The sequence below is a fragment of the Ambystoma mexicanum genome, chromosome 7p, assembly GCF_040938575.1.
Source record: "Ambystoma mexicanum isolate Mex_15411 chromosome 7p, UKY_AmexF1_1, whole genome shotgun sequence".
Lineage (NCBI taxonomy): Eukaryota > Metazoa > Chordata > Amphibia > Caudata > Ambystomatidae > Ambystoma > Ambystoma mexicanum.
Genome location: NC_090939.1, coordinates 81,301,248 through 81,315,314, shown reverse-complemented (window position 1 = coordinate 81,315,314; position 14,067 = coordinate 81,301,248). Strand labels below are relative to the sequence as shown.

The following is a 14,067-nucleotide window of genomic DNA, read 5'->3' as shown; positions in this document are numbered from 1 at the left end:
AGGATACATACCTGGAACTTCTTCCAAGGCTATTTAAACCACACCCGAACAGCCACACGTGCTTCGCGTTGTTCTGCATCTAGCAGCTGGACGCTCACTGTGTCTGCTCCTGCATCCTGACTTCTGCCACGCCTGCCTGCATCCTGGATCACCTGCAAAGGAAGAGAAGAAGAGAACAGAAGAAGGAAAAGTCCTTACCTGCTAAATCCGCATCCCGGAGACATCTCGCCGACAATCCTTCAAAAGGAAGACTTTAATTTAAAAGCTCATCGCGTCGATCGCTGCAGCACCGCATTCACTCACCTTTACAGGGCGCCTCCATGTTCAGCAGCGATCATCCAGATTCGCAGTCACGCCCCAGCGACTAGGGAGAAAAACACCAGAACAAAAGGGGAGAGAGAGAAGGGAATAAGGAAAGCTAAATCTCCATGTTAAGACTTACCTGTTGATTCATTCCCTCTTCATTTCGGGTCTGCACCGCATCCTGGCATTTCCGGACCCCGGCCCCTAAGGGGAAAAAGAGACATCAGTGTTAATGAGCGAATAAAAAGACATTACCAAAAAACGCTCACTAAAGACTTACCTGATTTCTACAAGGATTTCACCTCTCATTTCGGGTCGGTGCCTGTTCCCCGGCATTCCGTACCCCGGCCCCTATGGGGAAAAAGACACTAGCATTAGTAAATTAATGCATGGACACAAGGGGAAGCTCTTATCAAAAAACTTACCTGGAAGCCAAGCAAGTTTGGTTCTCACCAATCCGAAAATCCAGTGAAGTAACTGGATACCAACGCGCCCCTGCATCAGAAGCAGGATGGAGAGCTCGTCCCTCCAGACCCTAAGGTGAGACGCTACGAGAAATCACAGAAGGGTTTCAAGGAGGGTGAGAGGGGAAAGTGGGAGGCCGATTGCATTACCCCGCAGACAGTTAATCCCCTATTTTCGCCTACAGAAGGATACTTCTGCGAGCCAGACAAGCCAGATTTGGGGGCCCGGTCCAGTCCGTCTTACGAACCCTGCGTATCACCTTAGAAGAGGTCACAGCAGCGCGAACCAGGCCAGCGCCTCCGTGGGAGTCAGGTGAGCGTAACACTGTAGTCCAGTGGTTGAGTCCAGGTCGCTAGAAGCCATCCAGAGGTCCATGCTGTGGCTGCAGCACCGAAGAACCAACAGCCAGTGAACCGCAGAATCCTGAAACCCGACACCTATTTCTCCCACTGCACCTGTTGCCACCGAATACCATCCAGGGTCTCCAGGGGTCTTATCCTCTCCAGCCAGGCCTTTTTGCAGTCCACAGCAAGTTTCACCTTCGTGGGACATCCACAGCCAGAGTAACGACCTGCCAATGGAGACGACTGCGAAGACCGAAAGTGGCAAAGGCAGAGGAGAGGTCAAGAAGGATGAGAATGGAAGGAGAGTTGGAATCGAGATTAGAGAGCAAGTCTTCACAGGTGTTCAGGAGCCCAGTTTCCGTGCCTCTGGCAGTTCTGAAGCCAGACTGGTGGTCGTTGAGACAACCAACAGATTCCGTGTGGTGGATAAGCCGGGAGATGGCCATCTTCTCCAAGAGTTTCCCCAGGAAGGGGTAATGGAGATAGTGTGGTAGCCAGGCAGGTAGGATCGACAAAAGGCTTTTTGAGGAGAGGGTGCACAAGGGAGTGCTTGAGGAGTGAAGGGAAAGATCCAGGGGTTTCCCAGCCTCAACAAAACTAAAACTTGGGCCAGTCAGGAAGTCTGTTGTGTTACAATGAAAGATACTGTCCTAGTCAACATTCCTATTCTGCCCCTATCACTAACATAAATCACTAAGCTAATGAGAATTCTTATCCTCCAGAACCCCTTCTCATGGATGAAAGTCTTTCAGAGTTCGGTTCCCCAAAAATGTTTACAAATATCACGATACTAGGAAAATGACTAGCTTCTGCTAGTTTCAATCCAGTATGTTGTATGGCCTGTGGTTGAATGGTTGGGAAGGATCAGAAATACTTACAGCTTTGCTCACTTTTGTTCAGGTGGTATTATTAACTTTTATAATAGTACAGATTAGTAAAGAAGTTGAGTGGAAAGACATTCGGTTTTATATGGTACTTTGCAGTGTCTCCTGGACTGGTTCCGTGATAATGGACTGAATGACTGGATGTCTTCACTGCCTGGTGCTTTTTCGTCCAGTTAGAGGTCTGACACCCAGGTCACTCACATCACGTATTTCTGTACCTTGCCTTGAGGTGGTAAAGTGGAATCAAGGACTATATACCTTTTTGTAAATGCCAAGCAGTACAAAGGAGCAGGCAGTCCCACTAATCCTGGGATTTAGAGTAGCGGGTCAGATCAAGTTGCACTGAATTGTTTATCCAGAATTCCAAGGATAGGGTTTCACCATTAATTTGCCAGCTAGTTGTACAGGCCCTTCAAGCTTGAGTTATGTGGCTCCTCAATTTGGTTAGAATTCATTACAATCTCTAAGGCTTGGTGTGGCCTTCTCAAGTCCAGTAGTGTGTGCAACTACATCACACTATAGAACAGGTATGCCTAAAATGTCCACGTTTACATTTTCTCAAATGTAACTGTTTTTACTATGAAAGTAAATGTTATAGTTAAATGATTATTCAATAAAATGAAATATCCTCATGAATGGAGTGGATACAATTCTTGCAAGAATATTATTTATTTCTTGTCTGCATAAGTGACGACTATGAACACGAGACGGAGTGGCAACCCAACCTGTCTCGAGTTCCCTGCTCAAGGGTAGGCAGCTGAGTGTATAGAGATTGTAGGAATCATATGGTGGGCTATACACAATCTCTTCAAATAGCGCTCATTTCACAATGCTTTATAGGGGCCATTGAGTGACATCAGCAACAGCCTCCCATCCTTATTTTGGTGATTGTTAATGATCCAGAAGTGGGTAAACGGGACTAGATTTCTTCACTATCACTTATATAGTAATAGAATTGGTTGACGGAAACCCCACAGTGTCACATTTTGGCCACAAGAGCATTTTGCTAAATCATAATATACCCATCAGTTTTACCACCCATACTGGCTGGCACTCAATACTTCTAATAATGTTTACAGTCCAATGATACCTACGTGTGTGGCAGCAATGTAGATACAAGCTAAATGTGGACATATGCATATTAGTTTCCAGGGGGTGGCCTTATTGAGCCATAGGATATACATTATTTTTTAAATAGTGAGTGGTCGTAGAAAAGTGTCAATTAGTCCAAACGTTTAATACAAGTGAATATGACAATTAGATTGATGCCCTCCCAGAAAGAATTAGATCAAAACAGAGGTCTTACCTGAATTGCATCATCCTCCGCAGCCTCATAAATCAGCTCATCGTGAAGCTGTAAGATGAAGAATGCTCCACTACTGGGATGCAACATTCCCTTAAGTCGCCTTCTATCTAGCTTGCCTGAAAGTGGGAAAACACAGTAAAACATGTTGGAAAAATAGCTTGATTCTTTATTGAAGCATTCATGCTCTCCACGTTTTCCAGTTTTAAATCCTTTTAAGATAGTGAAATAATGGAGTATGGATTTGGTGAGCTGGTCTTGAGCGACACATGCCACGTCGTGGGTTTCAGGGCTACGTTAGACTAGAATGACGTGCTGAACTCTGAAACTATTTGGTGAAAGCAAGGTTTTGATATGCTTTCCAAAGGTGCCATGATCCTCAAACATGTATTTTCCATATTGTAATTTATTGATTGCAATGGAAAATTACAAATACAGCACCATTCCCCTTAATTTATTATTGAAATGTCATATCTGAATATGCAGTGAAGTATTGCAACCATTCAATAGAACACCTGATGCTACGTAGGTCATATTTGTACTTCAGAATGTCCAGTATGGCTAATAAATCTTTATAAGATAGTGATACTATCTTTACAGAAGAAATAATCAAACTATAAAACAACCTTTTTTCTGCTTCTTTATATTTCTTTTGCATAAGTTTCATCACCGTACAATATCACAATTGATATACCATATCTTAGACATTTTATCTACCCCTATGTAACCAACCTCCCAAATTAACCAAAACAAACTAGTAACTCACAGCTTTCAGTCCACAGGAGTTCCACTATGGCACCTCCACTCACCCTCTTCCAGTCCTGCACATCCGGCCTTCTGTACTCTCCAATCCTCACCACTAAATCCCACCACTCCTCCATCCTGCCAAAACTACTCAGGGGTTCAGGGGGGTTTATCGTCTAGCGAGAAACAATGCATGCACCAAGGTAGTCCAGACCAAACATTCTCCGAACATTCCCTCTTTCCGATCCGCATAGCCTCATACCACACTGTAGTTTCGGTCACAGACTAACGTCGCAAATCTTTCCACCACCTTTCTATTCATGGACCCACCTGGGATTTCCATGCCATGGCAATCCTCATTTAACTATGAAACAACCTTAACAGTCCACTGCAGAAGTCTTATCATCTGACTTTTAATTACCATGTTATAATTAAAAGGGGCAATCTAAATTGGCAATCTGTGCAATTACAAGATGTCCAATTGTCTGGTAGAACTCAAAGGGTAGCAGGTGCATATGCGAAACATCAATGAGCATCATGGCGGATAAGTGTCAGGGGGATACCACAAAGTCCATTCTAAAGCTCTATTATTGTTCTTGCTCACTAAATCGGTAATATGAATCAGAGCGTAATGTTCAGCTGCAGCTTAGATAATCATCAGACTTCCATATTGCCATTTGGGTGTAGGGTAGTAGATGCAATACAACGCTAGGCCAATAAATAACCCAAATGCACACATTTATATTTTAGTCTAACTGTGTGGGAAGTTGGATTACTCGTCTCCAGAAGCGAGAGATGTTTGTGCACTCCAACAAGAGATGCAAGTAAGTGCCTTCAAAGTTTCTGCATCTTTGGCAGTCCAGAGGTTGGATACAGCCAATGTGGTGCTCAATCACAGCAGTAATATATGTTCTACACAAAAAATTAAATTGCACTTGTATAAAAAAAGCATTCTGCAATACTAATTTACCATTCATGCAGGCCCATTCTGAAACAGTAAGATATCTAAGCAAATCTTCAGACGACTACTCCAGGTAAGTCACTCCATATCGTCTAGACCCAAGTCCTCGGATAATGGTTGGAGTCTTGGGTGTCTCTTCAGTATGGATGAAAATCCTAACCAAGTCTCATTTCTTGCCTTGGTAAGTAACACATTTTTAGAAACATCCTTTACTTATGTAAATCTATCACTATTAAACCGGTCGCCAATTAGATTTTACCTGCCTTAAGTGGATTTGAAATGCCTTCAAATCCATCGCCAAGGCTGCCTTGACAAGGTGAGAGGAACCAGACTGGAAATTCCTACAGGAACTGCATCATTACCTATTTTTCCTGCATGTTCGAGCCCATAGCTTTGAGTCTGTTTCAGGAATAAATTAGATGTTTTGGCTTTGTCACTTATATGTTTTTCAGAGCCACAAACCACTGCAGAATACATTGTAACGGAGAGGCCAAATTCTACCTTTTAAAATCAGTGGCACAAAGACCCCCGTCCTCATAGTTTCTTTGAAGAGTGTAAGGAGAAAGTCTACATCTATCATTTCTCCAGAATAATGTAATCATCATCTTAGCTAGCTCCTTAAAAGGTTGAATGGAATATACAGAGGGGTACCAGAGAACACATACAAAATACATGGGAGGACCACCACTTTGCTTAAGGCAACAGGTCCTATCATTGAGCATGGTAGAGAATTCCTAAAACCAAGTAATTATCTCAACCTTGTGCACATTTCCTACAAGTAATGCTCTTGGATCTTGATACATTTATAGTCACATATTTAAAAGAACCAAAATAGGATTAGAGTAGGTATGTTTCCCACCTCAGAGTCAAATGTTCCTAGAGGGCGTACACATGATCGGGTACAATTAATTCATAATCCAGAACAAAGATCATAGCGTTCTATTAATTCAAACATAGCTGGTACTATACTGGACAGATCATTGGTAAAATGTGTACATTGCACACATTTTCCATTCTAGATATCATTACACTTCTACCCGCAAAGTCTCAGCATGAACATCGAATGCACAGAGGAGAGAAGGGGGACCCCTGCTATGTTCTTCTCCCTCTCCTCCAGCTCCCTGATACCACTTCCCATATATGGATATTTGCTTTCAGTCCTGTATAAAATAATCCCTCCATACTCAAGAATTTGGAACCAAAATAATGGATTCCATTCCAGAGTCAAAAGCTTTTCCAGCATTGAGCGCATCAATCAAGTTTTCCTTCAACTCACTTGACTCCAGTACAATATGCACCACATGCCTCAATGTAAGTTACGCAGGTTACATCTGACAGGTACAATATTTGTTTGGTCTCCATGGACAATGCTTCGTAAAAAGGACTGTAATCTCTATATAAGGATTTACATTATTATTTTTGAGACCAAGTTTAAGAGGGACAGAGGTTGGTATGAGCAACTCTGTGGATGTGTCTTTTTTAGGCAGAACAAGATATCAGCATTGAATCAAATGGTAATGCCACTGCCAAAACCTGTGCATGTCCCAGAGCGAACAGCACTTCAAAATTCACATAAAAGCTCTTTTTGCCCTGTGACTAGAGTTCTATTGTTCTAACAGCCGTAATTATGTTTTATCAGATTATCTGATTTCCCCAACGTATCTCCTCGTGACTGATGTCTAATATGTAAGGTCCTATAGTCAAAACACTGCAATGCATCTATATCAATAACAACTTGAAATCTACGTGCCTCTGCTGATTTAGGTTGCTCTGTAGTAAGCAACACAAGATTTTCAAGGGAACAAATCAGATCCACATGATCATAGATCTTATTGTGCAGATATGTACTGTATTCTGAGCTCCTGGACATGCAGTATCCCCATATTTCTGCATTCAATTGATCCCATATATCTCTTCTACTTTCCAAAGATCCATAATTCTTTTTGATGTATATAATTCTATATCTTTCTGAAGGGCTTCCTTAAATGCATCATCTCCTAAGGCTTCTGAAGATTGCCTCCATTGAAGAATATTTGGATGATTCTTATACCAATTGCTCTAATATGGGTCTGGTCAGAGATCACACTTGCGAAATATTGTATTGAGAATAAACAAACATGCTCCTTGGTTACAAAAATATCATCAATACATGTATGTAGTTAATGCACGGGAGAGGAATATGAATAGATGTGCTCACCACAGCGTTGTTCTCACAATACATCCCTTTTTAGGAGCCAGAGTGCCTGTTTCGGAGAATAAGAGCGCTCACCCGGTGTACAAACAGGTTGAGATCTGTCCATCTGCTTGCTTCAGGTGAAATTACAGTCACCAGTCTTGATCATTGCACCTCTGATTGCATGAACTGTAAAATTGTATAAGGGGAAAAAAAGACTAGTCTTCTATATTTGGGGCGGTTCAGTTTTTGTGCAACCTCCTGATGAACTGTCCAACCACTGACAACAGGGAGGGGCTAAAGCACCCAGACAAAAAGAAAGCCATATCTTAGGAAGGGGCAGCTGGCTGACACAAAGGTACAATTAGTCCACACACTTATCCACAGAAGGAACAAGTTACTTACCTGTAACTGTTGTTCTCCAGCATAGGTCTGGCATGGATTCACATGCTCATTCCCTGTCGTCAGGCCGGGAATCCTCGGTAAAGAAAAAAATCAGTATCAGTTTGGTTACTACTGAGAAAGACAGATCAGAAACGAATAACTGGTCTCTGGGTCATACTGCCCTCAGCCAATGACTGCCCTCTCCCTAAGCCCCGCCTCTGGCAGCCATCCTCAGATTTGGTAGCACGCAAAGTGGCAGTATGACCAAGTGAAGAGCAGCAGAGGGGTAGGAGGGAGAGTTTGCATGTGAATCCATGCCAGACCTATGCTGGAGAACAACAGTTACAGGTAAGTAACTTGTTCCTTCTCCAGCATGGGGTCTGGCATGGATTCACATGCTCATGAATATAAGAATACATAGCAGTACACACATGCACAACCAACGGTAGGTGGCAAAGGCTCAACATTAAGCATTACATCAAAACTCAACATTAAGCAATTCTTACCTCCTCACCAGGCTCACCTTAGGCGAACAGGTTGCGCAACACTGCTTGGCCGACCCTGGACTCCTCCCTGGAATCCCGGTCGACGCAATAGAATCTCGTGAAGGTGTGCGTCAACCTCCACGTAGCAGCCCTGCAGATGTCCAGCAGGGGCACGCCAGACAAGAACGCTGTGGTAGCAGCGATAGCTCTGGTCGAAAGGGCTCTCGGACGGACAGGCAAGGGTCGGTTTGCATGATGCAGCCGGAGAGCCATCTGGAAATGGAAGCCTTCGAGAGAGCCTTCCCTTGGTTCACAGGTCCAAAGTTCACAAATAGCTGTGATGTCTTCTGAAAACTCTTCGTGCGGTCCATGTAGAACTTCAGCGCTCTAGCCACATCCAGCGAGTGCAAAGTCCTCTCGGCCGGCGACGGGAAGAAAACAGGTAACACCAAAGGCTCGTTGAGGTGGATGTCCGACGGCACCTTGGGCCTAAAGGAGGGGTGCGTCCTCAGCACCACCCTTGTGTCGTAAAAAGTCAAGTATGGAGGCTTTCAGGATAGGGCCTGGATCTCTCCCACTCGTCGTGCGGAGGTGATGGCCACAGGAAACGCAGTCTTCCACGACAGGAACTTCAACGGTGCCGAATGCAGGGGCTTGAATGACGCCCCCATGAGCCTGGTCAGCACCAAGTTGAGCTCCCACGCCGGGGCAGGGGCCTTCACCGGCGGGAATGATCAGAACAGTCCCTTCATAAATTCCTTCACCAGGCGATGGGACCACAAGGACGCCCGTCCTGTGGTTCTGGTGTATTGGGAGATTGCAGCCAGATGTATCTTGATGGAGGCGTGAGCCAGTCCAGCCTTGGCCAGCGACAGTAGGTACGGCAGCACTTGAGGGGCCGTAATCCGTAGAGGGTTAATCTTCTGTGCACAGCACTAGACAGAGAACCTCTTCCACTTATGTCTGTAGCACTTGAGAGTTGAGGACGCCCTGGCCTTTGCAAGAACCTCTCTGCAGTCAGCCGGGATATCGTACCCTCCAAACTCTAGTGCTGCAGGAGCCAGGCCTGCAAGTTCATCGACTCCGGGTTGTGATTAAGTATGGCGCCTCCTTCTCTGGAGAGAAGATCCGCGTCCGTCGGCAGCTTGACTGGTGGGGGACGCGGACAAGTCCAGAAGGTCCGGGAACCAGATCTGCCTCGGCCACGCCGGTACGACGAGGATCATCCTGCACCGGGACCTCTTGAGCTGGTTGACGAGTCAGAGCAGCAACAGCAACGGAGGGAACGCATATAGGGACAGGCCATCCAAGGGGAACGAGAAAGTATCGCCCATGCTCCTCGGCTGGGGAAACCTGCTGGCGAACATCTGGCACTTGGAGTTCGTCGCCAACAGGTTGATCTGCGGTTTTCCCCATCGTCGGAAGTCTCGATCCACTTGATCCTGACGTAGTTCCCACTCGTGGCACGAGCGCAGCTCCCTGCTGAGTGAGTCGTCAATGGAGTTTTTTATCCCCGCCAGATGAAAGGGCACCAGAAACATCCCTTGGGCGACGGCCCAATGCCACAGATCCTGGGCTTCTTTGGAGAGGGTTGGGGATCTGTTTCCTCCCTGCTTCCGTATGTAGAACATTATGGTGGTGTTGTCGGTGAAGATTCTCACCACCTTGCCCTTGAGGGACGGGAGAAAAGACCTGAGGGCCCAGAACACTGCACGGAGCTCCAGGATGTTGATGTGGAGCGGCTTCTCCTCCGGGAGCCTCTTGCGTGAAGTTCTCCGGTGTGTGCTCCCCACCCTTCTAGGGAGGCATCTGTCCTCCTCACCGTTATCTGGTGAGATGGGGTCTGAAAGTCTGTGCTCGCCGTCAGATGAGCTTGTGTGCCCCACCACCTGATTGCTCGTCGGAAGGTCTCGTTGAGCAGGATCCTGTCCTTGAAGCTGCCCGTTGATTGGATCCAGCGGCGTCGAGGAACTCTTGCAGAGGGCGCATCCGAAGCCTGCACAGGCGCACGAGATATATGCAGGAGGACATCATCCCGAGGAGGGACTTGATGGACCTCACCCTGGCCACGTCCGTGGCCAGCAGACGCTGCACCTTGCCCAGGATGGCCTTCGTCCTTTCCTCCGACGGTGAGGCCAGATGTACCACTGTGTCGAGCTTGGCTCCCAGAAACAGTGCGACTTGCGACAGGACCAAGTGGGATTTGGGAAAGTTGATGGAGAATCCCAGGTCCGTGAGCAGCTGGACGGTCTTCGCTGTGTGTTCTACGGCTAGCTCCCTTGTTCTTGCTCGGATGAACCAGTCGTCCAGGTAGGGGTAGACGTGGATCCCATGCAGGCGCAGCAGCGCCGCCACCGGTGCGAGGCACTTGGTGAACACCCTGGGTGCCGACTTCAATCCGAACAGGAGGGCCTTGAACTGGTAGTGCCGTCCTTGGACCACAAACCTGAGGAACTTTCGGTGTACTTTTAGAATGGGTATGTGGAAGTACGCATCCTCCAAATCCAACGACGACAGGAAATCGCCCTCCTCCAGCTGTCCCAGCACGTGCTGGAGGGGGACCATCCGGAACTTCTGTGCCTTGATGTACTTGTTCAGTCGTCGCAGGTCCAGGATGGGGCGCCATCCTCCTGTCTTTTTCACGAGGAATACCTTGAGTATACTCCGGAGCCCCAGAGCCTCTTCGGACGAGCTCGATGGCACCTTTTTTGAGCATCGCCCTTACGTCCAATAGCAGTTGAGGGACGTGATTTTCCTTCCTGGCCACGGGTGGAATGCGGGGGCACTTTAGAAATTCGAGGGCGTGCCCCTGTGCCAGGGCGTGCAGCACCCAACGGTCGGTGGAGATGGACTCCCACACGCTGATGAATTTCACAAGCCAGCCTCCCACCGGGGTGCTTCGGTGGGGGCCCGACACCACGGTCGGTTCAATCTTGCTTGGAGGACTCCTTGCCGTTTTGGCCTCCCTGGCGACGACGGCGGGGTCCATCCGACTTGCCTCGTCCTCTATAGGCTTCCTGAGACGAGGAGCGGGCCGCTTGGCGGTACGTAGAGGAGCCACCGCTGAATCCCTTGGAGGTACCCTGCTTGCCTCCGGTGCTCCAAAAGGACGGACTTCGTTGCCGGAGAACACCTAGGGCCTTAGCTGTCTCCGCCTTGATAGCTTGGAGGCACTCATCCGCTGTTTTCCCAAACAGATTGTTCCCGTCGAACGGCATGTCCAAAACCTTGGCTTGTACGTCCGGGTGGAAAACCGTCACCTTGAGCCACCCTCGTCGTCTAAGGCAAACGCTGTTGCCTACCTGGTGGAAACCGGTGTCGGCAATGTCCGTTGCCACTTCGCCTTCTTGCAAGATCTCCAGGGCCTCGGCCCTCTTGTCATCTGGTAGGAAGTCCAACAGGGGGGTGATCTTGTACCATAACTCCCTGCCGTAGCGGGCCACGATCACGAGGGCGTTGGCCGCCTTAATCGTTGTTGCCACCGACGAGATAACTCGTCGTCCCATTGCGTCCAGCTTCTTGCCTTCGCTGTCCGGCGGGGAAGTTGACGTTGAGGCCGATGCCCCCCCCCCGCTTTCTTCTTGGCCACCGCTGAGACGACCGAATCAGGTGTCGGTTGTTCCCTAAGGCACAAAGGGGGCGCGTCGGGGACCCGGTACTTCTTCTCGTACCCATCCCTCTTGGCAGGCCGAAAAATGAGAAATTCTCTTTGAAAAAGTACGAAAACGCAGCAAAAGCTCGAGAGCTAAACACGAGGACTCCCAACACTTGAGCGTGCGGTAAAAATCTGAGGAAGGCTGCCAGAGGCGGGGCTTAGGGAGAAGGCAGTCATTGGCTGGGGGCAGTATGACCAAGAGACCAGTGATTGGTTACTACTGAGAAAGACAGATCAGAAACGAAACTGATACAGATTTTTTCTTTACTAAGGATTCCCGGCCTGATGACGGGGAACGAGCATGTGAATCCATGCCAGACCCCATGCTGGAGAAATTACACTACGAAGACACACTGAAAAAATAAGACTTATTATGTTACAGATAGAGATCTATTCAGGTTAAATAAATACTTGAACACGAAGAGTATTAAACACAGTATAGATTCCAAAATTGCCGCCGGTGAGTAAGGATGTGTTGTCCTTTGCTCTGCTCCTGGCTGGGGGAAAAAAAGCAGGCCGAGCATCTGAGATTCAGGTGCTGGCTGGGCAAAGGAAAGAGTCCAGGTGTGGAAGCAGCAGAGTGTCGAGCCTTGCTGATGTTGCAAGTGCCTCATCCCCCCAGAAGAGGAGCAGCCCGCAACGAAAGCAGTGACCCGCCCAACATAAACTGAGGAGCCTGCCAGGGGAAGCAAGCACCGTAGAGACAGAGAAAACGGAGGTGAAGCAGGAGAAGAGATAAGCGCCCCACCGATTGGGTGGGGAGAGGGAGCAGAGTATCAGAGTTCCCAGCGGTGGTGAGAGAAAACAACGTGGGTGGAGTCTCTACAGCGGCGAGGGAGAACAACACCGGAGGAGATCATCCATGTCGGCGTGCCACCGGAGATCCAGGGAGCAGGAGGTGCATCCCCTGGGGGAGCTGGGGCGCAACACGAGGAACAGAAGTGCTGGAGACGAAGCTGGATGGCCCGGGACTCGGGTCTTGGATATAAATCCATGGACTAAGGGCAAAGAGCTGGCATTAGGGACATTGGCTGGCCCAGCGCTCCTTCAATGAGAGGAGAAGCAGAGTGGGTGGGGGCCCTGGAGTCTGAAAAGGCGAAGGGGTGGCAGACTCGTGATAGCACTCACCCCCTTGGTAGCGGGTGTGAGGAAGAATTAGCTGCCCAAGCATGGCAGGTTGTAACTTGCACGTTATTCTGTAAAGTGATACCGGCTGGCCAAAAGGAGATAAGGCAAGATTTATATCCGGAACAACCTGGAAGACCAAGCAGCAGAGAAGAGCGGAGGGAGTCAGCAGGAGGAAAAAATGAACATGGTGTTTTCATGCAAAGGCGCAGTGTAACAAGGAGGAAAAACGCTTGATTCGGAAATGCAGGGGTGTTCGGGGGATGAGAAGCCCAGTCAGCTAATAGTCTAACAGGCACAGCCCTAACTCACAGAAGTAACATTGGACTTTTAGTTTCGCCCCAGATTGGTGCATATGCAAATAATTCAACCAGTGAAGGTGGGCGAGTCAAGAGACACAAGGTTGGCTGATATAGTAAGGAGACCGGGGGAAGAAGGAGGAATAGAGGCGCACATTTATATGGGCACACAAGAATGGTGGTGAGCCTCGTCTGCTAAATTGGTTCTGCAGTGACTGAAACCCACCGTGAATATATAGGGGAGACCTAAGGGGGCAGAACCATATATGAAGTATGCTTCCCAAAACAAATATGAGAACCACCAAATTATAGTCGAAACGAGGGAAAGAGCATGGTATTTTTGTGCATAAGATGCCAGTGAGTAGATGTGCAGAAAAGATAGATATGCTGAACTTTATCACATTAAGTGACTGAGGAATCGCCCTTGGTAGGGGTAAAACCTGTCCTAACTGAAGAGGACCGTGGTGAAAGAGGCGGAGGTACGCACATGAGTGGGCAATTATATCCTAAAGCAAAATCTAAAGATAAAGGCACCCAGGCCAGAAGGAGGCAACCTCAAACAGAACAGGAAGGTCAACTGGAGCTGTGTTGAAAGCAAAGTGGTGAGACAGCAACAGGAAATAAAAAGTAAGACTTTATGGAAGGAAACGGGGATTCCCCGGAGATTGAAGAAATGGCGCTCAGCAAGGAAGAGCTAAAAAGAATGTCTTAGCGAAATGGAAGGAAGAATCACCAACAATTTTCAGCAACAGTTCACCTTTTTACGACAAGATTTGAAAAATTCTTTAATGGAAGTTAAGGGGGAAATGAAAGAGCTGGGCGCAAGAGTGGATGCCACTGAGCAAGGCCTCACAGAGGTGTCGGATGAGGTACGGCAGAATAGTGAACTATTAAAACACCTGGCAAGAGTCTCACATAATTTAGAATTACAAACGGAGGACT

The 14,067-nt window shown here is 47.7% G+C and overlaps 1 protein-coding gene across 1 annotated transcript in view; it reads right to left on the bottom strand.

Annotated features, from left to right (window-relative positions):
• POLQ (DNA polymerase theta) overlaps positions 1-14,067 on the bottom strand; it is a 1,553,125-nt gene that overhangs the window by 23,934 nt on the left and 1,515,124 nt on the right. Inside the window, exon 30 of the mRNA XM_069635828.1 lies at positions 3,303-3,418. Coding sequence (XP_069491929.1) covers positions 3,303-3,418 — 116 coding nt within the window. The remainder of the gene's footprint in view (positions 1-3,302; positions 3,419-14,067) is intronic.